General features: G+C 42.6%; 1 protein-coding gene across 7 annotated transcripts in view; it reads left to right on the top strand.

The window, feature by feature from the left end:
- Positions 1-27,656, top strand: part of FYCO1 (FYVE and coiled-coil domain autophagy adaptor 1) — an 84,863-nt gene that overhangs the window by 16,668 nt on the left and 40,539 nt on the right. For all 7 annotated transcript variants that reach the window (XM_073333169.2, XM_073333171.2, XM_073333166.2 and 4 more), the window contains 10 exons: positions 5,231-5,337; positions 8,152-8,277; positions 11,628-11,734; positions 13,156-13,299; positions 14,538-14,631; positions 16,031-18,661; positions 20,646-20,738; positions 21,533-21,651; positions 24,032-24,199; positions 27,391-27,540. In XM_073333169.2, coding sequence (XP_073189270.2) covers positions 5,231-5,337; positions 8,152-8,277; positions 11,628-11,734; positions 13,156-13,299; positions 14,538-14,631; positions 16,031-18,661; positions 20,646-20,738; positions 21,533-21,651; positions 24,032-24,199; positions 27,391-27,540 — 3,739 coding nt within the window. The remainder of the gene's footprint in view (positions 1-5,230; positions 5,338-8,151; positions 8,278-11,627; positions 11,735-13,155; positions 13,300-14,537; positions 14,632-16,030; positions 18,662-20,645; positions 20,739-21,532; positions 21,652-24,031; positions 24,200-27,390; positions 27,541-27,656) is intronic.

Raw genomic sequence — 27,656 nt, 5'->3', positions numbered from 1 at the left:
AACAGGAATATCCATTCCATTCAGCACAGCTTATTTTCTCAGCCATTTAAAGAAATCAGAATATAACGCGTATCTAGCTAGATTACTTACTAAGTTCTAAGACTCCATTCCTGTTCTGTCCCCAGCAAAAGCATCACACAGACAGAGAGAGAGAGAGAGAGGCTTTGTTTCTCCCTCCCCCAGCTTTTGAAAGTATCTTGTCTCCTCATTGGTCATTTTGGTCAGGTGCCAGCGAGGTTATCCTAGCTTCTTAACCCTTTACAGATGAAAGGGTTTTTCCTCTGGCCAGGAGGGATTTTAAAGGTGTTTATACTTCCCTTTATATTTATGACAACAGGTTAAAGAATATTTAAATAAGTTAAATGTATTCAAGTTGGCAGGGCCTGATGACATTCATCCTAGGGTACTTAAGAAACTTGCTGAAGCAATGTTGGAACTGTTAACCATTATCTTCAAGAAATCCTGGAGGACTGGTAAGTTCCTAGAAGACTGGAAAATGGCAACCATAGTATCTATCATTAACAAAGAGGACCCGGGGAATTATAGATCAGTCAGTCTAACTTCAATACCCGGAAAAATACTGGAACAAATTGTTAAACAATCAATTTGTAAGCACTTGGATGATAATAGGGTTATAAGGAATAGCCAGCATTCCAAATCAACCTAATTTCCTTCTTTGCCAGGGTTACTGGCTTAGTGGACAGGGAGGAAGCAGTAGATGTCATATATCCATATCTAGTTGGCAGCTGGTATCAAGTGGAGTACCCCACGGGTCGGTCCTGGGGCCGGTTTTGTTCAATATCTTCATAAATGATCTGGAGGATGGTGTGGATTGCACTCTCAGTAAATTTGCAGATGATACTAAACTGGGAGGAGTTGTAGATATGCTGGAGGGGAGGGATAGGATACAGAAAGACCTAGACAAATTGGAGGATTGGGCCAAAAGAAATCTGATGAGGTTCAATAAGGATAAGTGCAGGGTCCTGCACTTAGGACGGAAGAACCCAATGCACAGCTACAGACTAGGGACCGAATGGCTAGGCAGCAGTTCTGCGGAAAAGGACCTAGGGGTGACAGTGGACGAAAAGCTGGATATGAGTCAGCACTGTGCCCTTGTTGCCAAGAAGGCCAATGGCATTTTGGGATGTATAAGTAGGGGCATAGCGAGCAGATCGAGGGACGTGATCGTTCCCCTCTATTCGACATTGGTGAGGCCTCATCTGGAGTACTGTGTCCAGTTTTGGGCCCCACACTTCAAGAAGGATGTGGATAAATTGGAGAGAGTCCAGCGAAGGGCAACAAAAATGATTAGGGGACTGGAACACATGACTTATGAGGAGAGGCTGAGGGAGCTGGGATTGTTTAGCCTGCAGAAGAGAAGAATGAGGGGGGATTTGATAGTTGCTTTCAACTATCTGAAAGGGGGTTCCAAAGAGGATGGCTCTAGACTGTTCTCAATGGTAGCAGATGACAGAACGAGGAGTAATGGTCTCAAGTTGCAGTGGGGGAGGTTTAGATTGGATATTAGGAAAAACTTTTTCACTAAGAGGGTGGTGAAACACTGGAATGCGTTACCTAGGGAGGTGGTAGAATCTCCTTCCTTAGAGGTTTTTAAGGTCAGGCTTGACAAAGCCCTGGCTGGGATGATTTAACTGGGAATTGGTCCTGCTTCGAGCAAGGGGTTGGACTAGATGACCTTCTGGGGTCCCTTCCAACCCTGATATTCTATGATTCTATGATTCAATGATCTTGATTTTAGTAAGGATTTTGACACAGTCCCACATGTCATTCTCATAAACAAACTAGGGAAATGTGGTCTAGAGGAAATTACTATATGGTGGGTACACAACTGATTGAAAGACCATACTCAAAGAGTAGTTATCTATGGCTCACTGTCAAACTGGGAGGACGTATCTCGTGGCGTCCTGTAGGAGTCAGTCCTGGGTCCAGTAGTAATTAATATTTTCATTAATGACTTGGTTAATGGAGTGGAGGGTATGCTTATATAATCTGCAGATGAGCACCAAATCTGGAGGGATTGCAAGCACTTTGGAGGACATGGTTAGTATTCAAAACGACCTTGACAAATTTTGAAGTTCTGAATTCAACATGATGAAATTCAATGAAGATAAGTACAAAGTACTTCACTTAAGAAGGAAAAATCAAATACACAACTACAAAATGAGGAATAACTCGTTCAATGGTAGTTCTGCTGAAAGGGATCTGGAGGTTATAGGGGATCACAAATTGAATAAGAAATGACAATGTGATGCAGCTGCAAAAATGACTAATATCATTCTGGGGTGTATTAACAGGCATGTTATATGTAAGATACAGGAAATAATTGTCCTGTTCTACTTGGCACTAATGAGAGCTCAGCTGGAGTACTGGAGTGTCCAACTCTGGGTGCCACACTTTAGAAAAGAGGTGGACAAATTGGAGAGAGTCCAGAGGAGAGCAACAAAAAATGATAAAAGGTTTAGAAAACCTGCCACATGAGGAAAGATTAAAAAACTGGGCATGTTTAGTCTTGAGAAAAGAAGCTTGAGGGGGGCGTAATACCAGTCTTTAAATACGTTAAAGGCTGTTATAATAAGGATGGTGATCAATTAATTGTTCTCTATGTCCACTGAAGGTAGGACAAGAAGCCATGGGCTTAATCTGCAGCAAGGGAGATTTACATTAGATATTAGGAAAATCTTTCTAACTATAAAGGGAGTTAAGCTCTGGAACAGGCTTCCAAGGGAGGTCGTGGAATCCCCTTCACTGGAGGTTTTTAAGAAGAGGTTGGACAAACACCTGTCGGGGATAGTCTAGATTTACATGGTCCTGTTTCAGTGCAGAGGGTTGGACTTGTTGACTTCTCGGGGTCCCTTCCAGCCCTACATTTCTATGATTAAGACTTTTCCACTTGAGAAAAGTGTGAGGGATCCTTAATGACCACAAATGGTCAAGGCTTTGGGTTCATGCCTTATATGAAAGACAAGGCAAAGCCATGAGCTGGGACTCTGACTCTCTCTGACACAGTATAGAGACCCCACTTGAGTTCCAATAAGAAGGGATTTTGTTCCCTCTGTAGATTTCATGCAGTAATAAATAAAGCTGGGCAAAAAAAAAAATTCAGCGAATAGCAAATTTACCAAAAAATTATTTTTTTCCCCAGGCACTGAAACTATTCACAAACTATGAATTTGGCAAATAGTTTCAGCAGAAAAAAATGGAATATTTTTTCCCCAAAAGAAAATCCATTTTGAAAAGAAACATTTTAACTTTTCATTTTGAAACATTACGTTTTGATATTTAGCTATCTTTATTTTTTTAAAAAATCTAAAAAACAATAAAAAAGGATAAAAACTGCCCAAAACAAAAAATGGAATAAATTTAATTTTGGATCCAAAAACACCCCAAAAACTAAATGAAACCAAACAAAAAAAACTTTGTTTCATTCTAATTTTTCATTTCAGGGAATTGTTATCTAAAACTTTTTTTCCCTTCATTTTACTTTTGGTGAAGAAAATCTCAAAAATATCAGTTTTGGTTCAAAACAAACTGAATTTTTTTATTATTCATTTGGTTTGGCCCCCACACCGACAAATTATGTATTTGTTTTGCTCTCCTTCATTACTAGAGCTTGAGACCTAAAGCCCAATTAGGCACTGAGAAGGAATTTTACAGAAACCTGTAAAATCAGCAATTTATGGTGCTACTCAGAGGATAGCCCTTTGCGATGGCAGAGTCCACTTGGAGACAGCAGAATTCCATGCCTAATTATTACAGGATTAGCCTATTTATTTTCATTTGTGTATTGTAGCCAGCACACTCTGAAACTTCCAGAATAAAACGTTGAGGAGGTAAATATCCTGAGTGAAGGACAGTTCTTATGTTAGTGAATCTGCTGATCCACTTCAGCAGCTTACACTCTCCATCCTGTTGAATCAGAATTCCCATTGCCCCCGTGCAGGGAGATGTATATACAAACTGAAACAATATTTTTTCTCTTTTCTCTAATAAAAGCAACAGGGGGGAAATACTGGTGGGGCTCTTCAAGATTTCACAGTTGGTTTGCTCCAGTGCTATGAGTTTCTAGGGAGAAGGGTTTACAGTCTAGTTATTTCCAGCAGGGTAGAAACAAATAAAACAATATAACAAATGGACACAACGTAAACTGTAGATTTTTGTTTTGCACACCCTGGGACTATGAGTCTATCAGCAAGATCCTGCACTGTCATTAAGGCTTGGTCTACTTAACAGAGTTAGGTTGACGTAAGGCAGCTTACCTCGACCTAATTATGTCAGTGTACACACAACAGCCTTGCTCCCGCCGATGTAAGGCTACATCTACGCTACAGCCAGGATTGACATTCTGAGATCGATCCACCAGCAGTCGATTTAGCAGGTCTAGTGAAGATCTGCCAAATCGACAGGTGATCGCTGTCCAGTCGACCCCTGTACTCTACCTCTGATGAGAAGAGTGAGGTAAGTCGACGGGAGAGTTTCTGCCGTCTACCCCCAACAGTGTAGACCCCGCGGTAACTCGACCTAAGGTTATTCACGCAGTGGGAATTGTGTAGAGTAGGTTGACTTACCGCAGTAGCGTAGACATAGCCTTAGTGCCCTACTACACCGACATAATATCTCTACCTCCATGAGAGGCATAGGGCTTATGTTAGTATAGTTATGGCTACGCAATGTCTCTGTAGACACTGTGTTACTTACATCAGCTGTTGGCTCCAAATTGACAAGAAAGCCTGGGGCGGCAGTGGGCTCCAGCTAGAGCCTGGCTGCCCCCCGTCCCAGATCCCTGCTCAGGGAGCTGAGAAGCAGCCCCTTGCTCCTGGCGGAGAGCAGGGAGGTGAGAAGCCCGGGTGGCTACCTCTTGTTCCTGGCGGGGAGGCGTGAAGCCCAGGGGAGCAGGTGGGCTCCTAGCGGGGAGCTGTGCAGAGCTGAGAGCTCTGGCTCTCAGCCCCCCATGCTGCCCCTCTTCAGTCGGTGAGGACACACATCCCCGATCGAAGGTGGGTAGTGTGGACATCAGCCATCGCACGTTGTAAATTGACCTAACATAGGTCGACTTCAGTTTAGACATCCCCTAAAACACTCTGACTGAAAAAGTGAATACATACACACAATGTAAAGAGAGACACCCCATTTATTTATTTCAAAATGTTTGTGTATTCAACCCCAAACATCATTTATCTTTAGTCACCTATTCTGGTGTCTTGTTTTAAAGATGCTGTGACAGAGTTAAGCAAAGAATTTAGAGAAGGAGGGGAACCAATCACCGATGACAGCATCAACTTGCAAAAGTTTTCCTACAAGCTTGAGTACCTTTTACAGGTAAGTGACACAATCATATGTCGGGCCTCACCAAAGTCACCATCCATTTTGGTTAAAGTCATGGTCATAGGATTTAAAAAATCATAAATTTCATTATTTCAGATATTTAAATCTAAAATTTCCTGGTGTGGTAACTGTAGGGGTCCTGACCCAAAAGGGGTTGTGGGGGTCATTAGATTATTGTAGGGGGTTGTGGTGTTGCCACCCTTACTTCTGCACTACTGCTGGTGGCGGCGCTGCCTTCAGAGCTGGCTGGCTGGAGAGCGTCAGCTGCTGTCCGGGAGCCCAGCTCTGAAGGCAGAGCCACCGTCAACAGTAGCACAGAAGTAAGGATGGCATGGGATGGTATTGCCACCCTTACTTCTGCGCTGCTGCGGGCGAGGCGCTGCCTTCAGAGCCCGGTGCCCGGAGCCCGGCTCAGCCACCGCTCTCTGGCCACCCAGCTCTAAAGGCAGCGCAGAAGTAATGGTGTCAATACTGCAACCTCCCTATAATAACCTTGCACCCCCGTCACCTCCTACCCCGTGGTCCCCTTTTGGGTCGGGACCTCCAGTTTGAGAAATGCTGGTCTCCCCTGTGAAATCTGTATAGTACAGGGTAAAAAGTACACAAAAGACCAGATTTCCCGGTCTGTGACGTGTTTTTCATGGCCACAAATTTAATAGAGCCCTAATAATATGGGAGAACTGGACTTTCCTTCATCTGTATTGTTCTCTTACCTTTAAGGTTCAGTAATGAATCTAGTTATTAATTAAAAAATCAGAATGTATTCTAACTAAGTACAGTACAGACCTCTTTCCTTTTAGTTGTTGGGTTCCCGTGCATCAATACTTATTGCACCTATTACAATAGAAAGTAAATATGCTTATGTGCAAAAGCAATGTATCATAACTAGTAGGTTGCTTTTGAGAACACAAGGAATTTTGCATTGTATGGGGAGCTTTTATAACTTGACTTTGAAACATGCCATTTTACATTATCACAGAAGCTCTTTGGTAGTAAGAATGATGACATATTTTAAGGGAAAAAATAATTATTTCATAAATATAATTACCTGTATAATATATAGGTTTTTGCAAGCAAAAACATGACTTTGCTATGAAAAATAGTTTTATAACATCGAAAATATAATACAAAGAGTAGGGTTTTTTCAGTTGAAATGTCTGTTTTTTTAATCCTTGATCAAAAACCAAGTAAAAAGGAAAAGTTACTTTGCTGTGAATGTCTTCAGTCTGGTTAGAGAGACAAGGTGGGTGAGGTAATATTCCTTATTGGACCAATTTCTGTTGGAGAGAGGGACATGCTGAAGAGCTCTGTGTGGCTTGAAAGCTTGTCTCTCTCACCAACAGAAGTTGGTCCAATAAAAGAGATTACCTCACCCACCTTGTCTCTCTAATATCCTGGGCTCGACACAGCTACCACTATACTCCAGTCTGCTTAGTCATTTTATGAGTCATTGGCTCACAGTTCTCCACTCCATGAGATCTGGATTCATTTCATGATTCTGTAAATGGCTCACTCTGTCTTCGGAAAAGTCACTGAACCAGTCTGTTCCTCAATTGGCCTGTAAAATGGGGATAATACTGCGTATCCACTTTTTGTTAAGCATTTTGTGATCTATGTTGAGTTCATTGTAAGCTGTATGGATTTATGTACCTATTTTTCAGTACCTTATCTTCAATGTATTGACCTACATTTGTGCACTGTATTAATATTGGAAATGCTGTAAATCCCAGTGATCAGTTTATGAGTTCTGAATAGATTTGAATGGCTATTCTTTAATTTAGCTGATTATTTAAATTAGGGCTGTCAATTGCAGTTAACTCAAGCGATTAACTCAAAACAAATTAACTCGATTAAAAAAATTAATTGCAATTAATTGCAGTTTTAATCGCACTGTTAATAATAGAATACCAATAGAAATTTATTATACTTATTTTTTGATGTTTTTCTACATTTTCAAATATATTGATTTCAATTATGGCACAGAATACAAAGTGTATAGTGCTAACTTTATATTATTATTTTTATTGCAAATATTTGCACTGTAAAAAAGAAACAAAAGAAATAGTATTTTTCAATTCACTTCATACAAGTACTGTATGCAATCTCCTTATCATGAAAGTGCGACTTACAAATGTAGATTTTTTTTTGTTACATAACTGCACTCAAAAACAAAACAATGAAAACCTTTAGAGCCTACAAGTCCACTCAGTCCTACTTCTTCTTCAGCCAATTGCTAAGACAAAAAAGTTTGTAGACCTTTACAGGAGGTACTGCTGCCTGCTTCTTATTTACAATCTCACCTGAAAGTGAGAACAGGCATTCACATGGCATTTTTATAGCCAGCATTGCAAGGTATTTATGTGCCAGATATGCTAAACATTCATTTGCCCCTCCATGCTTTGAGCACTGTTCTAGAGAACGGTACACTTTGTATTCTGTGTTGTAATTTAAATCAGTATATTTGAAAATGTAGAGAATATCCAAAAATATTTAAATAAATGGTATTCTATTATTGTTTAACAGTGGGATTATAACTGCAATTAATCAGTTATTTTTGTATCTCGTGATTAATTTTTTAGTGGTTTGACAGCCCTAATTTGAATTTGTCTTTTGGACTGTAGAGCAGCATTTAAATTCATCAAATTGTATTGATCTAGAATGATGTCTATTCCCTTTTTTTGATGTGCACACACATCTCCTGTTAATTAAAATTAATAGCTGTGAATGTGAATATCAGTGGGAGAGAAACATAGAATAACTCTGTGTTTCAGTGTCTTAAATTTTTCTAAGTGTTTCTTCCTTTTGAAGTTTGACCAGAGAGAAAAGACCACACTGCTGGGGAACAGAAAAGACTACTGGGATTACTTCTGCGACTGTCTGGCTAAAGTCAAAGGAGCTAATGATGGCATCCGCTTTGTTAAGTCTATTTCAGAGGTAAGTAAAGCAGACTGATTAATCATCACAATAGGCAGTTCATGTTTCTGCATGTCTATTGGGAGAGCTACAGAGCTCAAAAGAAAAGTAGGAGAAGGAATGGGACTTTTTTTCTGTCTTTGCAGAATGTAAAACCAAAAGATAAGTGACGCCTATTGTTCATCACATTTCTTAGGGCACAATCCTTATGCATGCTGGTGTACTCTTCCTTGCAGGTGTAGTCCCATTGACCTCAGTTGAGTCCTGAATTATTTTAAATTACATTGAGCAGGAATGGTGACCCTAGCCTTTGTTTGCCAGAAGCTGGGAATGAGCAACAGGGGATGGATCATGTGATGATTACCTGTTCTGTTCATTCCCTCTGGGGCACCTGGCACTGGCCACTGTTGGAAGACAGGATACTGGGCTAGATGGACCTTTGATTTGACCCAGTAGGGCCATTCTTATGTTCCTATGTGTTTTCAGTTACACTATAAAAAAGAAAAAAGAAAACATTTGATGAATGGTGGGCAAGGTCTTTGTTTAGGGTTAATGCCTACGATTTAACAATGGGGATACAGCAGAAATGAAATCAAGGGGGCAGTTCCTGCCCTCATGTGCACAGGTTCCCTGAGGGAAGGATTTGATTGAATGCAAGTGGAAAGAGTAGTAAAGTTTTACCATTCTTGTCACCTTCCTGTAGATCAATAGGGTTGAATGGGAGTCACTGATTAGAGAATTTGGTCTTATGTCTCTACTCACTTAATTCTTGCACGGTGCGTTGGAGATATAAAATACCATGTGACTGTTGAGAATTAAGATTATTGTTATCGCTTGAGGTGAGTTGACATGAAAGGACTCAAAGAGAAATGGTTTGTATTGGGCTAAGCAAAGTACATGTTAGTAAGTAACACAGTAATAAAACCTAAATCCAATATCAACAGAGTAGCAAACCTTTATCTCTAAATCTATTAGTCAATGAGATAAGCACTGCAAGAAGTTTTTAATATTGATCCTTTGAGTCATTAGAGTAAATTTAAATCACTTGCATAAGGACTTTCCCCATGGGTAAGTGGAGCACTGTTGTTGGTTATGCTGACCGTTGTCCTGATACCTGGTTTTGATGACTCCTAGGGTATTTTATTCCCAGGCTGCACTTGTTGATAAAGAAGTTTTCATCTATTCTGTCAGAACTTCCTAACAGCAGCCTTGACTGCTGTCATCATGCAACTTCTCTGCATGATCAGAGAGCCAGCCATGAGGCTAGCATGGCTGCCCCTAGCGTAGCTAGCCCCTATGTTCCCCATCCCACTTCTTTCTCCTCATACCCTTCCTTCAGGCTTCCATTTGGTTTCAGGGGAACCCCCTCTCCCCACCCAGCTTTCTCTCATAGCTTTGGGGTATGAAACATTTCCCCAACCCCTCTTTCAGCTCCAAATCCATCTTCTTCCCGTTGGTTCTTTCAATGAAAATTCCAGTGCATTTATATTGTACAGCTAGATAAACGCCAGATCCGCTGCATCTTGTTTGGCTGTACATGGTTGGAGGGGCAGAGACACCAGAAACCTTCCACCTCCATTTGTACAGCCAGGCAAGAGCTTCCTCCAATGAGCTCATCTGATGTATTATTTTTTCCATTCCTATGGTACTTGTACTTGAATTTTGGTTTGACAGCAGAAACATAACTAGTTATAAATTCTGTCTCCTCTCTATCCACCAGATACCAAAATCTTCCTTGTTTGCCTTAAGATTTCTGTCTTTTTTTAAAAACTATGTAAGACGTTGTGATGATCCCCTCTGGTGTTATCTGGACCAGTGATCTGCTAGGTCACTCCAATCCTTGACTCTGGGAGCCAGCCTTACCCTGCTCTGCTGTGAGAACCCCCACTCCTGGGCTGTTCACGCACAGCCTCTGGCATATAAGGTGCTCCCAGCTACTTGCAACTGAATGGCACTAGCTAATATCTCCAGTCCCAGACAAAACCCTAGGAACCTCTGTCTTGCTGTGTCCAGTTATGCCCGCTGGACACTGTAAGCTTATATGAGTTCGTCAGTTTAACAAAGAAATTTATATGTGCCAGGCTTGTTATCCCAAGAGGAGTCTCTGACACACTGCAAACCAAATGCACTTCTTCAGGTAGAATAAACAAACAGATTTATTAACTGTAAAGGTAGATTTTAAGTGATTATAAGTCAAAGCATAACAAGTCAAATTTGGTCAAATGAAATAAAAGCAAAATGCATTCTAAGCTGATCTTAACACTTTCAGTGTCCTTACAAACTTAGATGCTTCTCACCGCAGGCTGGTTGATTGCTCTTCAGCCAGGCTCTCCCCTTTGATCAGCGCTTCAGTCACTTGGTGGTGGTGTCTGTAGATGTAGGTGGAAGAGAGAGAGCATGGCTAATGTCTCTCCCTTTTATCATGTCCTTTCTACCCTCTTGGCTTTGCCCCCCTCCCTCCCCTTCAGAGTCAGATGAGCATTACCTTATCGCAATTCCAAACTGACCAAAGGAAGTGGGGTGACTCCCTCAAGAGTCCAACAGATTCTTTTGTTGCTGCCTAGGCCAAAGTCCTTTGTTCCTGTGAGGCTGGGCTGGGTTTGTCCCATACCTGCCCTGATGAGGTGTGAACTGCCTCTCTGCTCTTGGAGAGTTTTTGCCTGGACTTATTTTAAACCATGAGGATACATTTTCAGCCTCATAACTATATACATGAAATTATAACCTATAACCTTACTATAACATTACTGTAACAATTACTATAACATCACTATAACAATGATGCTCAGTGCATCATGAGCCTTCCGAAGACACCCAACATGATAAACTTCGCATTGGATGCCACACAATCATTTTATAAAGATGAACATGAGGGTGTATGGTGTTCCCACGAGATACAGAGCATTACAGACGTCCTTAAGTTTCAGCTTTCAAAAATATGTTTTATGTTCTTTAATTTCATAATAAACACAGCTTCATGTAGTTGTTATGGTTTGACTGTGACAGAAATTTCCTGTTTCACTTTCTATGGAGCCACAGAAATTTGTAGGTGGAATGATTGTTTAAAATAATTTTGTTTATTTGCGGTTTATGATTTAAAAAAAAAACAGTCAGCTGTTTCAGGTAATACGTTTGTCAGATTGTGTTCTTGAAATGAAACCGCAGAAGTCAGGGGAGCGAACTCTGCTATTAAGATATTTAGGGAGGGTGTCTCTCAGGGTCACCGCTAATATTGTTTCCTGGAGCCCAATTGCTATACATGTTTTCGGCATATGTTCATAGAAACCTTAATAGCTTGCTTGTCAGTGTGCCATTTATAGATGTTTATAATTGGTGCTTAAAGTTATCTTCCTGTGGCTTGTTTTTCCCAGCTGAGAACATCTCTTGGTAAAGGAAGAGCATTTATACGTTACTCCTTAGTACACCAAAGGCTGGCAGACACCTTGCAACAATGTTTTATGCATACCAAAGTAACAAGGTAAATGCAAAGGTACTGTAGTGATGCATGAGAGATATCTGGAGACGAACAAACAGTGAAACATGGGACTGATTCAGCGCCGCATGAAATAAATGGAAAACCTTCCATGTGGTTGGCTCAGAGGACTGATAATAGGGTATAAAGCCAGTGTAATCTAGGTCACTGTTTCACACCCATCTTAGGTCAGTAAATATTGACATTTGTTCAGTGGCCTATATGAAATGTGTTACTGGTCCAAGACCAGTTCCTCTTAGACCAGAGTCAATATTGCAAACTGCCATTACAACTGGTCCTAGTCTGCACCTTTGTTAGTACTCTCAGTAGAGGGGTCAAGGAGCAAATGGGCATTGAAACTAAACTATCCTTTCATCTTTTATAGGAGCAAGGCAAAATAGCAGGGTAGTGTGGGGAAGCTTGCTTTATTGCTGTCCCTTCTTATAATTTCAGAAGGTAGAGTATTGTAGCCTTCAGGGCTGTAAATATGGCACCTTTATAAAAGGCAGAAAGTCATTGAAATTTAAAATACAACCACCTGCACTAGGACTTGTTTTTCTGTCCAAGTTTTCTGCTTTTCCATACTTCTTGGCCAGAGCAAAGTAATGATAAACATTAGAGTTTAGCATCTATAATTGGGGGACCCTACAAAGGCATTTTTGAACCTCTAGTTCATTATAAAGCAGAGTGCTTTGTGCCTGGAACATTTAAAAACTATATGGTGTTTTGTGCATGGTACTTACACACCTTACATTTTTTTAATCTTTACAAGTGCTGGACATCTGGGTTCAGATGTAGCTAAAATCATATCTGGAAATGAATTTGGAGGTAGTGGACAGAGCCCCAAATGATAATTCTGTACATCACTAAGTATCACACAGTGAGGTACAATGTAACATGTTGTAGTCTTTCTGGTCAAGAAAAACCAAAGACTGGAATAGCAAGAGTTTAGCAAGTCAGGATGGATATTCGTAGAGCTTTCACGGACAAGCTTTCAGTTTTTATCTTCCTTTTCAATGTATCTAATTCTGATTGCTGCTACCAATCACTTGTTGTCATGAACATTCAATTTACTCACATTCAAAACACAAATGTCAGTTTGCAGAGTACCATGTGATTATCCATTATATGGCAAATCCATCACTCTCTCCAGTTGCCTGCCAAAGCCCAGAGTAAAAATGTTTTATGCAGGGTTTCTCCATAGGAGGAATCCATAAGCTTCATTAGCTCCTACTGCCACCAGGAGCTGCCCTCACTCCCAACAAAGAGGTTGTGTGGGGGGCAGGGAATCTGATTGATGTTGATTGCATTTGCAGTGGATCTTGGTAACTTTTCTGGGAAGTAACAAGTAATGTTTCATTTTCTTGAGAATGTTGCAGGCGCTCCCCTTTTATTTATTACTCCATGCCATTTGGTTCTTCTTTTAGTGACTGGTACTATGCAAGAAGTCCATTTCTGAAGTCTAAAATGAGTTCTGACATTGTGGGTCAACTCTATGAGTTAACTGAGGTTCAGTTTGACTTGGCATCAAGAGGGCATGACTTAGATGCTGCTTGGCCAACATTTGCCAGGTAATGTAGTAAAACTTTACTGTTTTCGATACAGTTAGAGCCATAACACACATTCTGTGACTTGCAGGGGTGAAAGTAAGTTAAAGGACTTACCGGTACGCCAGAGTCCTGAGCAGGGGGCTTGGCCTCAACCAGAAGAGGTAGGGCCTTAAATCCCTGGGCCCTTTAAATCACCCCCTAGCTACCAGCTGCCGAGGCGGCTGGGAGCCCCAGGGCTCGGGGGGCAATTTAAAGGGCCCAGGGCTCTAGCTGCCGCTACCGCAGAGGAACCCAGGGCCCTTTAAATCACTGAGAAGCCCTGGGGGCTCTGGGCTGCCACCGCTACCCCGAGGCTCTGGGCTCTGGCAGAGCTTAAAGGGCCTGGAGCTCCGCTGTGGTAGCGGCTGCTGGAGCCCCAAGCCCTTTAAATCCCCGCCTGAGCCCTGCTGCCCGAGCCCTGGGGTAGCAGCGGCCAGGCTCTGTCGGGGATTTAAAGGGCCCCAGGGCACCAGCCGCTGCTACCGCCCCAGCCCCCTTTAAATCCCCTCCGGAGCCCCGCCATCGCTACCCCAGGGCTTTAAATTGCCATCTGGGAAAGCCGGTCCCGGTACGGCGCATCGGCTCTTGCTGGTACACCGTACCGGGGCATACCAGCTTACTTTCACCTCTGGTGACTTGCAAAAACTTTTGCAACTTTTCTATTTAAGCGTAAAAAGAAGGCATAAGCCTTCACCTTGTAACATCTCTGCAGCCAACCTGGACTTCATGGTCATTACTAGGCTGAACTCCAGGGGCCAATCTGATGCTCATTCAAGTCTGAGAGTCCTTCCACTGACTTCAGTGGGCATCAGCTCAGACCCCCGAGGGTCTGCTCACATTTTCACAGTGATGATGAGAAGTTAACTTGGGTCCCTCTTCTCCAAAAGCTGTGTCATACCCGCTGAACTAAGCATGAATCTCTTTCATTTGAGCAATAAGAGAACTCATGACGCATACCTGTTTCAGCAGGCCTGCTTCTGCTTGAAAGAGGGTAATCCTGCATGTAGGGGTTGATCCAGTTCCACTGAGGTCTGTAGGAGTCTTCCCATTGATTTCAATGAATGTTGGATCAGGCCCCATGCATGCTAGCCAGTAGTACATTGCCATATCCAGTGATTATAACTAAAAGAATCCATAAAGTCAGAGCAGACAATTATGTGTGTGCGCACGCTTAGCCATTATTAAAAGATTTCTTTTTTGTTTTTTCTTTCGGTCTACAGGAGGACATTGTCCTCACATGGCTCTTCAGCATATTTGTGGAAACCTCCAAGTCGCAGTTCAAGCATAAGTAGTTTAGTGAGCAACTATTTGCAGGTAATTGAATGACAAAGAAGTGCATGCAATGTAGGCCACATTTCCTTAACACCAAAGATCTTTAGGCCTGGGAGCTGTATAACACCTTGTGACTTTAGTGGGAAACTACAAAAAACCAACAATAAATATAAAGGAGAATTGTCCCATAGCTGTGTGATGGGATGGACAGACCACACACTGATGAGGAAGGTGCCAGAGAGGCCCTGTGTACCCACCCCTCTGTTCCTGTCAGTCAAGGGTGGTAGGAAGGAAGCCTTTAGAAAGGAGGAAACTGCAGGCCACTGGCAGGAGAGATCCCTCTGAGCAGGAAATTGCTGGAGCGACTCCTGACACCACAAGGGGAGCTTCTATCCAGGAGATCTCCACCCACGATCCTGTGGGGAGTGCACTGAACTTCCAGTATAGGTCTGACAGAGTGAGCCTGATTCAATAGGCCAGGCAGCGGGTCTCCACGAAAACTGCTACACAGACAGCACTGAAGCAAGTTTGCCTTTTTCCCTTTCAGTTGGATCAAGGAAGAAGTTATTCTTGGGGTGCTGATACATTTAATTTTCCTTTTATGTCCTCCATCAGAAGAGATTTAAGAAGGCCTGCAAAGGGTGGGGTCCCCTCTTTGCAAGGACTAAGAAACTGGGGCCTGTGTTTAAGCCACTGAGTGTGCCCAGGGTCTCCCATCATCTGGGAGAAAAACCTAAGAGGACTCTTTTAACAATTTGATTAAACCTAATGTTTAAGTCTTCTTTTAAAAAACAAACCAACAAAAAAAAAAACACCAAAGCTTACAAAATCTCATGAATAGAAAGGTTTTCATTATTATCAATGAAAATAGCCTTCTTTCTTTTAAGTTTCCCTTCACAGTTTTGTGCTTCCAACCACAACAGCACTGTGCTAGCATCTGGGAACCAGAAAGTGAAATTATCCAAGACCCCCAACACAGCAAAGCACTTCAACTATATATTAAAGTCAATGGGATGTAAGCATGTGCTTAAATGCATTGCTGAGAACACCACAATACAAACTGGTGTAACATCACTGGCTAAGGTGCATAACATACAAAGAGTAAATAAATAATTAATAGAACTTTATTTTTGTTCTAAGACTTCAGATGCTGGAGTGTTGAGCCCTATTACAAGAAATGCTTATAAATTAATAAAAGTAATTAATAATCAAGGGGACTAAGAGTAGCATGGATTAGGATTTTTTTAATAATGATTTTTATTTGACAGCATCCCTTAAATATTCATTTTATTGTTACCACCACCACCACCACCACCACCAGGTATTAATCAACAAAAACAGTTAAGCTATCACTGAGTCCTGGAACATTCATAATCTTTCATGTATAAAAATACACTGTTTCCAATTTAACTTTTCTATTCTTCCCTTCCTGCCCTCTTAGACACAAGAGTTTCCAGGTAGCCCTGATGCAAATAACTCACTAAATGCTGAACACCTGGAGGGCTTTGAAGAGATGCGTGTGGAACTTGACCAGGGAGAGCTGAGACAGAGGGTGCTGCAGGACCGGATTAATCAGCTAGAGAAGGAAAACCAGGAGCTGCAGGGAGCCGTCAGCCTTCAGAAAGAACAAGTGCAAGTGGAAAAGGAAAAGAGCAGCAACTTCAGCGAGGAGAACTCCAGGCTGACAAAGATGATAGCGGAGTTACAGAAACAGTGTGAGGTTTCCCACTCCACTCAGAGCACTGTTCATGACCTACAAAAATGCGTGCAGGCATTAGAAGTGAATGCAGCCGAGCAGCAAAAGGAATACCACACAAGGCTTGAGCAAATGGAGTCAAGTAAGAAGGACTATGCCTCAGAACTGCAGCTCTTGAATCAGGAGCTGGAAACCACCAGGGCTTTGGTCAGCATGAAGGATCTCTGCATCAGTGAGCTCCAGACCAAGATAAATTCAACAGAGCAGAAGAATCTAGAGCTCATTGCAAAAGTCGATGCCATCTTGGATGAAAAAGGACAACAAACCTCCACCCAGTATGAGTCTACCCTAAAGATCCAAGAATTGCTGGAGAAACTTCACCAGGCAGAAAAGGAAAAGGCTGACATCCAGAAACTAAATAACGAACTTCTGTCTCAGGTAAAGACAGCGAGAGAGGAACTGCAGCTGAAAGAGAGTGCACAGAAAGAACTGGAATCCAAATTTAGTTGCCTCACCACGGACTCCAAAAAAGAGAATGAAAAACTGCTCATGAGCCTGGAAATGATGGCAAAAGAAATGGATACAGTTCAGGATGCACTGACTGTGAAAGGAAAGGAGGTGGCTGAACTCCAGATCCAGCTGAAGGGCTCACTGGCTCATGTGGGATCGCTAGAAAAAAATCTTGAAGAGACCAGAAGAGCAAAAGAGAACCTTCAGGAAGAGAGCAGCTGCAGAGAAGGTGTGCTGAAGCAGGAAGCCAGAACCTTGGCAGAGCAACTTGAGCTGCTGAAGGATCATTTATCAAAGCTGAGTCAGAATGTGCACAGCCTAGAGGAGCAAAACCAAAAGCTCCTCTCAAGCAATGGTCATCTCCTCCAGAAGGTAAAGGACATGGAGGAGCTCGCAGGACAGCAAAGCGTGGCACTGAACGAAATTGGTGAAGAAAGCAAGAAACTGAAATCCGAAAATGCAAATCTGCACCAAACCAAGGAGAAGATGAAAGAGAAGCAGAAAAACTTGGAGGTATCTAAAGCCTCTTTGGAAGCTGAGATGGCCAGGCTGAGGGCATCGGAGAAACAGCTCCAGAGTCAGATTGACGATGCCATGGTGTCGGTGGATGAAAAAGAGAAAAAGCTCCGGGAGCAGAACAAACAGTTGCACGAAGACTTGCAGAATGTCACAAGGGAAAATCAAATCCTGGAAGAGAGACTACAGTCTCTGTATTCTGAATACCAGGAACTGAGGCAAAGAGAAGATGCCATCAAGGAGTCTTTAGCTGTATTACAAACAGAGCACAAGAGTGCCAAACAGCATGGTTTACAGATGGAAAAGATTCTGTTTTCCTTGAAGGAGTGTGAAGAGTCTCTTAGGTCACAGGTTACAGAGAAAGATGTGACACTGCAAGGCATAGAGAGCCAATGCAAGCAGCTACAGGCAGAGATTGAGATGTACCGAAAAAAAGCGGAGTCTCTTGAGGTGGAAAAGCTAAGTATGGAAAAAACATGCCTTCATCAAATAAAATTGATTGAATCCCTTACTGGAGAGAAGGATTCAGTGGAGAAGGCCCAGCTGGAGCAGGCAGCATGTCAGGAGAAAGAGTCACAAGAGTTGGCTTCCAGGCTAGCCGTGTCTGAAAAGCAGCTGCACATCAACCAGAGTGAAGTGTCCAGGTTGCAGGCAGAAGTGATTGACCTTCGAGCCAAGCTTCAGCAGACAGCTGATGAGAGAGAGAGGATGCAAGGCAAGCTGGATGCAACAGAGGCGGTTCTGGGGGAACAAAAGACACTGGTCCAGCAGCTGAAAGAGCAGAGTGAGTCACTCAACAGAAACCATGTGCAAGAGCTGGTACAGTGTAAAGAAAGAGAGGAAACGCTGAAAAAAGAGCGGGAAAGGGAAGCCCATCGAAAGGCCGAGCTGGAGAAAAACATGCTGAGTCTCAGGGAAGAGCTGTCCAAGGTTAAGCAGTATTTGGAGACTGTTAAAATGGAAAATGTAGAAACCAATGACCTGCTCCACAGAACCAACACTGATATGGCTGAACTTGGTATTCAGATTTGTACCTTGACGTCTGAGAAGGGGGATGCAGAAGAGAAGCTGGCGCAGGTCACTGAGAAGCTGAGGGAATTGGGTGAGCAAGCAGCAAAGGAGCAGGAGGGGCTGCAACTTGACATCTCCATGCTCAGGCAGGAGAACCAAGGCCTGACAGAGAAACTAAAGGAGTCTCAAGTATGTGCTGCAGCTGTTCCCAGCCTGCAAACGCAGCTGGAGGTGGCAGAGAAACAGGCCCAAAGCTTCCAAGAGACCAGCAAAGAAGAGCTGTCTGCAATAAAATTTCAAATGAGCACAGAGATTATAAATTATCAGACAAAATTCAAGGTAAATTAATATAATATATTCTACTTTCTATTCTACATGCTTCACAGTGCTCACTGACATGGTAAGGAGGAATCATTCCCTCCTCTGCAGGAATAGCGGGGTGAAATGGCCTGTGTTATGCAGGTCGGATAATCGCAACACTACTTTCTGGCTTTAATCTATGCACCTATGAATTTAGGGGGGCTCAGTCCCCAACACCCACTGAGCCTTGCTCTGAAATGTGCTAAGCAATCTTGACTCCCCTTGATGTCTAACAATGAACCAGTTATATCCTCTTTACACTGGGTCAGCAGAACAAGGCTATGGATGTGTGAACTTCTTTTCTCCGCAGAATGGTGGGTTTTCAGACCCAATGACTGCTCGACTTTCATGAATATTATTCATCAAATAAATATGAATATTTCAGCTTATGATTTGCCATTATTTAAAAGTACCTGTAATACAATGGGCCCAATACTTTAAGGTGCTGCATACCTCCTGCATACGGCTGAGTGCCCTCAGTTCCCATCGATTCCCTGATAACAGTAACACCCGTACTGGTGCTCTCCTAAAATCCAGTTACAACCCAACATCCGCCCACTCGTGGAACCTAAATAAGATGCTCACAGTAGATTGTGCAGCTCTGATCACATGAACCCTTCCTTCTCTATCCTTGTATGAATGATCAGCAGTGAAATAGTTAATATTTGTAACATTTACATTGTCATTAGGCTTTAGTGTCAACTTCTGTTGATATGAATAAGGGCAACTCACCCCTCTGTTAGAGGCACTGTTTCAGGCAGTCTGCAGACTCTGACATATAGCGCAGCACAGGTTACACTGAGTTCACACCTGGAAGTTTATCTGTTTGAACATACGGGCTAGAGGCCGATGGTGGGATGCTCAGAAGTCTGAGTGTGGGTCTGGCTCCGCTCCTTTTGCAATCAATGTTGATTTCAGTGAGAGCAAAGTTAGAAATCCCAGCCTGAGTGGTATTTTTACTGTTCAAGATACAGCCACCGAGATAAATATCTAGTTTCAAGAAGCAGTCACGAGCCACCCCGATTCAACTCTGGATCATGTGGAGAGAAATTTCTGAAGGATAAAGAACTGATAAAGATCTGAGTTACTACAGAAAATTCTTTCCTGGGTATCTGGCTGCTGACTCTTGCCCATATGCTCAGGGTTCAGCTGATCACCATATTTGGGGTCGGGAAGGAATTTTCCTCCCGGGCAGATTAGAAGAGGCCCTGGGGATTTTTCACCTTCCTCTGTAGCGTGGGGCACGGGTCACTTGCTGGAGGATTCTCTGCTCCTTGAAGTCTTTAAACCACAATTTGAGGACTTCAATAGCTCAGACATAGGTGAGAGTATTTTTGCAGGAGTGGGTGGGTGAGATTCTGTGGCCTGCGTTGTGCAGGAGGTCAGACTAGATTATCATAATGGTCCCTTCTGACCTTAGTGTCTATGAATCTATGAACTGTGTGTCTGTTACTGCAGCTGTGAGGCAAAGGCTACCAGTTGATCAGACGTACACACTTCCGTATATGCTGAGATTCTTCTGACGTCGAAAAGTTGTGTGCCCTTACTTTCTACTTTCTTTGCCCGCAGAGCATCTAGTCAATGAGTTTTAAAGTAGTGTCAGGCACTAATTCCCAGCATGACTTGTGCTCCCTTTGTACTTTCACCACAACATTTACATGTTTAGCAAGTTGGGCCATTTTTGTTATGGCACATAATAATTGCCAGAAAAACATCATCTGACTACCACAGTGGGGGACTTTTCCCATGAATTAGGCCCCAGTTTCCTGGGATACCCATTTGAATTGGTCTGCCATCAGCCACACTGAAGGCCAAATTTATCCCTGTTGTAACTCCACTATAATTAATGGATTAATTTGGCCCAGTACATTTTCATTGTCCATGCTGCATCAGCAGGAAACTTTTTAAAACTGGGTGATGACTTTTATGTGAACACTAACAAGGGCTTTATTGACTCCACTAGGCTGTCAGTGAAGAATGCGAGAAAGTAAAAAAGAAGCTTGAGGAACAGAAACGACAACTGTGTGCTGCAGAGGAAGAGATTGCAGAGCTTCACGTAGGTGCTTCATCTGATTACAATAAGGAAATGTGCTAAAGTATTTGCACCAATAGTCACTTGTGTTAGAATTTACAAGGCAGGGGACTTGTCTGGCGGCTGTCTGGGAGCCTGAGAATGCACTTGAACAAATAATAGACATGCAGGCCAAAATTCTCAAACTAGGAGGAGATTTTCAAGGCACAAATAGCAGTTAAACACCAAGGTTCTTACCCCCTGAACCAGCCGACTTTTACTTAGGTGCCTAAATACAGATATAGAGGTGTACCCAAGTCTGAAAATGGTACCTCTAAAGTTTACATTTAAAGGGTGCTTTTTCACTTCCTTTCATATTTAACTTTGTTTTAATGAAGAAGCCATAAACTTGACATTTTCCCCCTCATGATAAGTTAGTTTCTTTTAAACTTTTTGTTTGCCTATTGAAGCACTTATTTCAGACTGAAATAGTTTTAAATACTGATGTGGTTTATTCTTTCATCATTGTGTTTGGAACTTTATTCTTTGATAATGAGACAAAAGCCATTTAAAGCTCTTCTGCTGTGGCTAATAAGAATTACTGGCATGGTTTAATGCTGTCTTACTTTACAATTGATCCCTTATTCAATGTGACATAAGTAATCAATCCCCAGTACATAACTAATTAGTGTCTGATTATTCAATAATAATGTTTTAATTAATGGTTGGACTTCTTAAACTCCCCTATCAAAGCATTGTTTGGGTGACATAGTAACTAAGTTACAGTTGATACAGTGATGGTTTTGTATGTTAAATAGAAATATTTTATTATTGTCTAGGCTGTAAACACGGATCTGTCTAGCAAACTGGAGCGTGCAAGAGAGCAATTGACTGAATATGAATCCACCAGGTTAAAAAAGGAGGAGGAGGTGATGTCGCTGAAAAAACACTTGGAGAGGTTAGCACTTTGGGTATTTCACTTGTACTGTTTGTAAGAAGGCAAGCAGAAGATAAGTCACCATAGTGTGTACACCTTATTGTTGTGTACATTATCTGAGGCAGAGGAGAGAATACATACATACTGAGTAGGAAGCTTTGACTGGCCTTTCAGATGAAAAATGTGGACGTTACACAGAATACAGCTTCCCTTTGTTCACGTAGCTGATGTTCTATAGTCATCACATTTCTTGTTTCCTTTGTGAAACTAGTCTACGTGGCGCTAGGCTTTGTATCATGGGTTAGATGCAGCATTCAAAGCACAGAAATGTTGACTGCTGTTTAAAAGAGGACTGGAACATTTGCACTGCATTTTACATGGAGGGTGTGTTTTATTTTTGCCCCTCTGTGGTGTCTCAAGAGTAAAGTAAGAATTGCTGTTGAAGGGAACACACTCGGCAGCTCTTGCTCAGGCAGGTCTCCTATGGAGCTCAGTGGGCATTTTGCCTGAGTAAGGACTTGGTGACAAATACTAGCACTAAATGATTTTGCAGCACAGAGCTGGCAAGACCAAGCTAGCCTGGCCTGACTCCAGGGCTGCGGATCTCTGCTTGGATCAAGAATGAGGGGAATCCTTTCAGGGATGGCTGCATAACAACTACATGGCCACCAAACTCTGCCCCGTGCCTTGAGGCAGGAGTCTGTGACTCTGTCTCATTGGGTTCTGTGACTGCAGCTCTGGGAGGGCAGGTCCCCCTGGTTATCAATCAGCTAAATGAGTCCAGAGGATAGTCAGTTACGTAATGGAACTGTCAGCTGGAGAGAGCGCAGTGTCCATCAGGGCAGGTCTCTCTATGGAAACTACAGGTAGGAAACTACCGAACTGCCCAGGATGCTTCACACCCCAACAAAAGTACAGATATTGGGCCATATGCTCAGCTGGTATCAATCAGTGTTGCAATAGAAACAGCAAGTCTCAGAGCCAGGATCTGCAGACTTGGGCTCGCTTTACGGCACTAGAAATAGCCATGTAGATGTTTGGGGTTGGATTGGAGCTTGAGCTCTGAAGCCTGGGGAGCAGGGTGGGTTTCAGAGCCCAAGCTCCAGCCCAAGCCAAAATGTCTACATGGCTATTTTGAGCGCTGTAGTATGAGCCCCACAAGCCAGAGTCTGTAGACCTGGCCTCTGAGACATGCTGCCGTGGGTTTCTGCTTGCTCTGTAGATGTGCCCTCAGAGACCTCATTTACATGGAGAATCTGCCCCTCAGCAACTTTATGAGCTCTGGTCATGGAGCAGATCTGACTGGGCCTGACCTTGCACAGAAGTGTTACCTGGAAGTAAGGAGCTAATGCTTATTTTGCTCCCATGTAAAAGAGAGTTGGGATATGGGCCTGAATGAGGACTTCAGAATCAGGGCCCTTAATTCCTTTTTCAGATTTCTGTTTGTATCCACTCTAGTTTCTTACAACTAAGTGTGCACCAGTTTATTTTTTGTGTTTAGCTTTAGCCCAAAGACTATGCCCTTTTGGCGGGGGGGGGATGTCCTTGGTGATCCACTTTGTCAACACTGCAGGCCAGGTGCTCATCTGGTGTCAACTGAAGTAGCTCCGTGTGTAAATCAGTGTCCACTGATTTCAAAACTGTGTCTGATCCGGTGAGTTCATCCTTTGTGCCAACTGGAAGTCTATTGATTAAGTTAAGTAGACTGTAGACTGTGAAGTTTACCATTGAGACTCTGAGTAATTCTCTAGTTTTAAGTTGCTCTATTAACTGAAATTAATACACCAGAAATCAGATCAAACCTCTAAGTCTTTCACTCTGTCCATTTGAAATCTGAGGGAAATTTGTCTGGATGAGACTCAGGTGAAGTCATATTAGCAGAGCTTGTCAATATTTCTTGTACTCAGTGGTAAAAGGGTTTTTAGCTCCTTTGTAAATGTTTTTTGTTTTGTGGTACTGCAAATTAATATAATACTTAGTAGACCTTTTGTGAACATGTAAACCACTGATGTGTTTGTGCTGTGGATTGTCCTTTGTGGCCAGTCTGCAGGGGATATGGGTCTTTACAGACCTACCCAGAGAGCCTTGGCTCTTGGCTTAAGCTGTAGCGTTCATGCTACCTGGTTCAATCCCTGGTGTGCAGCCAAGAGGGCAGCCATCACAAACACAATTATGAAAAGGGAGCAGGAAATAGGACCCTCATCCCCAGAAGTTACTGATTGCCAAAGGTGCCCACAGGTAATGTATCTATGCACAGCTTCAAAAGTGTCAAAAGACTAAAGCACGTTGTTATATACAATATTATGTTCACACTGAGAGAGACTTCACTAAAACTACAGATTTCATCAAGATAAATGGCAGAAGGGACTTCTTTAAGAACAATTAATTTGCATTTAAACAGGACCCAAAAGGAAGTTGACAAAGCGAATGAGCAAGTCAAAGAGTATGGTGACAAACTAAAAAAGGCGACAGCAGACAGAGACAGCAATGATCAGAAGTTGTTGGCCGAGCTAGACGATCTAACTAGAACAAAGCAATTCCTTGAAGAACGTTTGATAGAACTTCTCAGGTTGGTATTAAAAAAAACTAATGTGTAGGTTCTATTATAGAGGATTTTAAATGGTGCTGTGTGGAGGGATTAATTTTTTATTCCTGAACAGAAAATAAATGTAATGGCCAAATTCTGTGAGACAACATTAGCAGTGAGGTTCAGTGGTTAGGGCACATTATGAAAAGTAAAATAGACAAAATGTGATCTAGCTCTTTCTCCGCTTGTATCTGCTTTGCAAAGTGCATGTCATTCTATATATGGCATATGTTCTTCCCCCCTCCCCTGCCAAAAATGTTTCAATATTTTTTCCTAGCAAATATTTATCTCCAGTATCCATCACTTATAGAGAGCACCTTGAAGGCTGCCCTGGATAAGGGGCTGGGCTGGGACCAAAGTGTTATTCAGAGAACGATGCTGACCGGTGCATTGTGGGGAAATGGAGGGTGAAAAATATGTGTAAGGCTCCACCCATTGCTCACCCATGCCCCATTCACTCTCATGGCTGCTGGAGTAATGTCTCAGCAGCAACTGCTGTCCCACCTACATTCTCATCCATAATGTGGGTGTCCCACGCAGGGAAGCAAGGAGTCATCTCCCCCCACCCCTTAATTTCCTGTCCTGGCCCATAGTCTGGCCCACGATTGAGCCCAGTGTGATCAGCCTCTGAATAGCAAACTCAACAGGCAAACGCTCAGCTGGTTTAAATTGGTGCAGATTCATTGCGGTTAATGAGTGCTGACAGGTGTCACAATGGGAGCTGCTGGATGCATCCCTTTTGGAAATCTAGCCCTTATTTAACTACGAAAAGAAAGCTTAGCAGCTTTGAAAATCTGGCCCCAAGTGATTTGCCCAAGGTCACACATGTGGTCTGGTGCAGAGCTGTAAACTGAACCCAACTCTCCTGAGTCCCAGTCCTGTGTCTTAACTACGGACAGGGGCGGCTCTACCAATTTTCCCGCCCCAAGCAGTTGCCGCCAAATTTGCTGCTGCACCCGGAAGAGTGGCTGAGCTGCCGCTGCATTGCCACCACTGGACACGGACTGCCGCCCCATTCGGAATGCCGCCCCAAGCACCTGTTTGGAAAGCTGGTGCCTGGAGCTGGCCCTGACAACGGGTCGTCCTTCCTCTTGAAGGAAGACTCCTGTAGGCTGTCAATGTCTATCATAACTATTCTGGAGTGAACAAGACCAACACAGACTGTGACTTATGTTAAAAAAATGGAGGGTTTTGTCTTTCAGCAAGCCGAGTGTTGCAGACATAACTTGCAGACGTGCAGTTCGGTTAATGGTGTTGAATTATGTTGCCATTACAAAACACAAACAATTTGATAAATAGCAACCAATTGTGGTTTCTCACTTCTGGTCTGTGTATTCTTGTCTTCACGCAAAAGCTTGTGCGTGCTGCAGAAACCTCTCCACCTTTACTAGGTGAAGAGTGAAAACCCAGTGCAGCTTTAGACATTAACTGTTCATCAGATGATCCTTCTACAAAGAAGTTCCTTTAACTGTGTCATTCCTTTCCTGAGCCACTCTATCTATCTGAATCTGGTTAAGGAGTAGGAGCTAATACTGGAGTTCTTGCCTCCTTTTAATCAGAGAAACCTATAACAGATATTTCTCTTCAAAATATTGTCAAAACTTTCAAAAGTTGATCAGCTCATAGTACACAGCCAGGGCATTAGCACATTCTTCTGATCAGTATGCATAGAAGCTTTTGGTATTGTTCAGTCAGACAAGAGAATGTGGGTTTTCTTATTAATGTCTGTTTTCTTGGCCTTTCCAAGGAGTTATGATCTCAGTAGACATCTATTTTTAAAGTGCAAGAAGACAAACCTGTGAAGTCACTGAAAAAAATGAAGTCCTTTCTTTATTACCTTTCCTACATCTGATGGTGTTGGTGACTAACAATACAGTAGGGTCAAGATAGGTAGCATTCCTTTCTGACTTCTTGATTCTTTCCAGAGGTCAGATTCACAAGTGATGCATAAATGAAGACTCCCTTATGCTAATTTAGAATCCCTTCGATCTTGTTACAGTTATTTACAGGTGTGTAAGAGAGTTTAACTTGGTGTAACTTATATGCTGAGGAGCCGGAAGAAGATGTAATCGAGAGCAAAGTTTGGCTCACATACTTAGCCCTTGATATCACTTAACATTTTCAAAGAGTGTCTAACCATTAACTAATCAATCCTCATACATCCTGTGAGGTACTTAAATATTGCCATATTTATTTTACAGATTGGTAAACTGAGAAACAGAGATTAAATCACATGACCAAGACCTCAGAGCAAGTTCGTGCCAGAGCTGAGACTATAACTCCTAACTCCTAGTCCTTCCCTTTGTCAAATACACAGTGCAACCTCTCTTGTAACTAGGGTGTAAGATTCTGCTCCTATGCCTAGCTGCAAAAAGTTGAGCTACAATGTCAGGTAGTGATGGTGTCGTGAGATGGTTAGCTCTGTGTTGTTAGCCTTTGTGGTTTAAGGTCTCACTTGACAGTTTACCTCAAGTGCTGCAAACCTGTTTTTGCTGTTGATGCACTTCCACTTCAGAAAGCCTAAATTCCACCCTCTTGTACCCTGACCTTTGAAGGTGTACTAGTGCAAGAGGGAGTCTCCACCACATCCTTTCAAAGGATGACAGAACACTTTCAGTAACATGCACCCCACCCCACCCCCCGCAACCTGATCCCCAGGTGGAATTCTGGGTGGGTCAGCTGTAATGCAGCTCTCCTCACTCTCCTGCAGAGCAAACCATGACTTACAGCTACAATCTGATCCAAATGTGCTCCTGGGATATCTTTGATAGAACTCGCTGCAGTAAGAAGAATATTGTGCCTTCAACTGAATCCTTTTAGGCATTGCTCATTGGTTCCAACTTCAAATTAAGTGCACACTTAAGTGCTTTCCTAACTAGGGATGCTTTCCTGAACTGGGGCCATAGTACTGATCCAGTATGGCAATTCTTTGATTCTGAGGTTCTATCTACAAAGGCCAATCACACCTGATGGTGGTGTATATACATTTGTCAATCCCGGTGTAACTGTGTTAAAAGTGCAGGGAGTGGGCTATTTCAGATTTGTGAACTTCAGAGTTAAATAACAGCACTTTACGTTAGAGAGTTTTCTTCCGGGGGCAGAGTTGAGATGAGTTAAAAACAAACAGTGATGTTTCTAAAATGGATTGCTCTTCTTTACACATGTCTCCATAGGGATAAGGATGCCCTCTGGCAGAAATCAGATGCTCTGGAATTTCAGCAGAAGCTCTGTGAGGAGCAAAGATGGCTCGGTGACACAGAAGTAAATCATTGCCTGGGCTGTCAGCGAGAGTTTACTTGGATGATGCGCCGACACCACTGCAGGTCAGTTTCTTGACCTCTGACACGTTATTAAAAACATGGAAATAAATATCATAGGTACCATGGAAAATATCCAGTGTTTTAACATTTTACACTGTTCCCAGGCATTCGTTGTTATA

Source organism: Lepidochelys kempii, chromosome 2 (genome assembly GCF_965140285.1).
Source record: "Lepidochelys kempii isolate rLepKem1 chromosome 2, rLepKem1.hap1, whole genome shotgun sequence".
In the NCBI taxonomy this organism is placed as follows: Eukaryota; Metazoa; Chordata; order Testudines; family Cheloniidae; genus Lepidochelys; species Lepidochelys kempii.
This window is presented reverse-complemented; position numbering and strand designations above follow the sequence as displayed.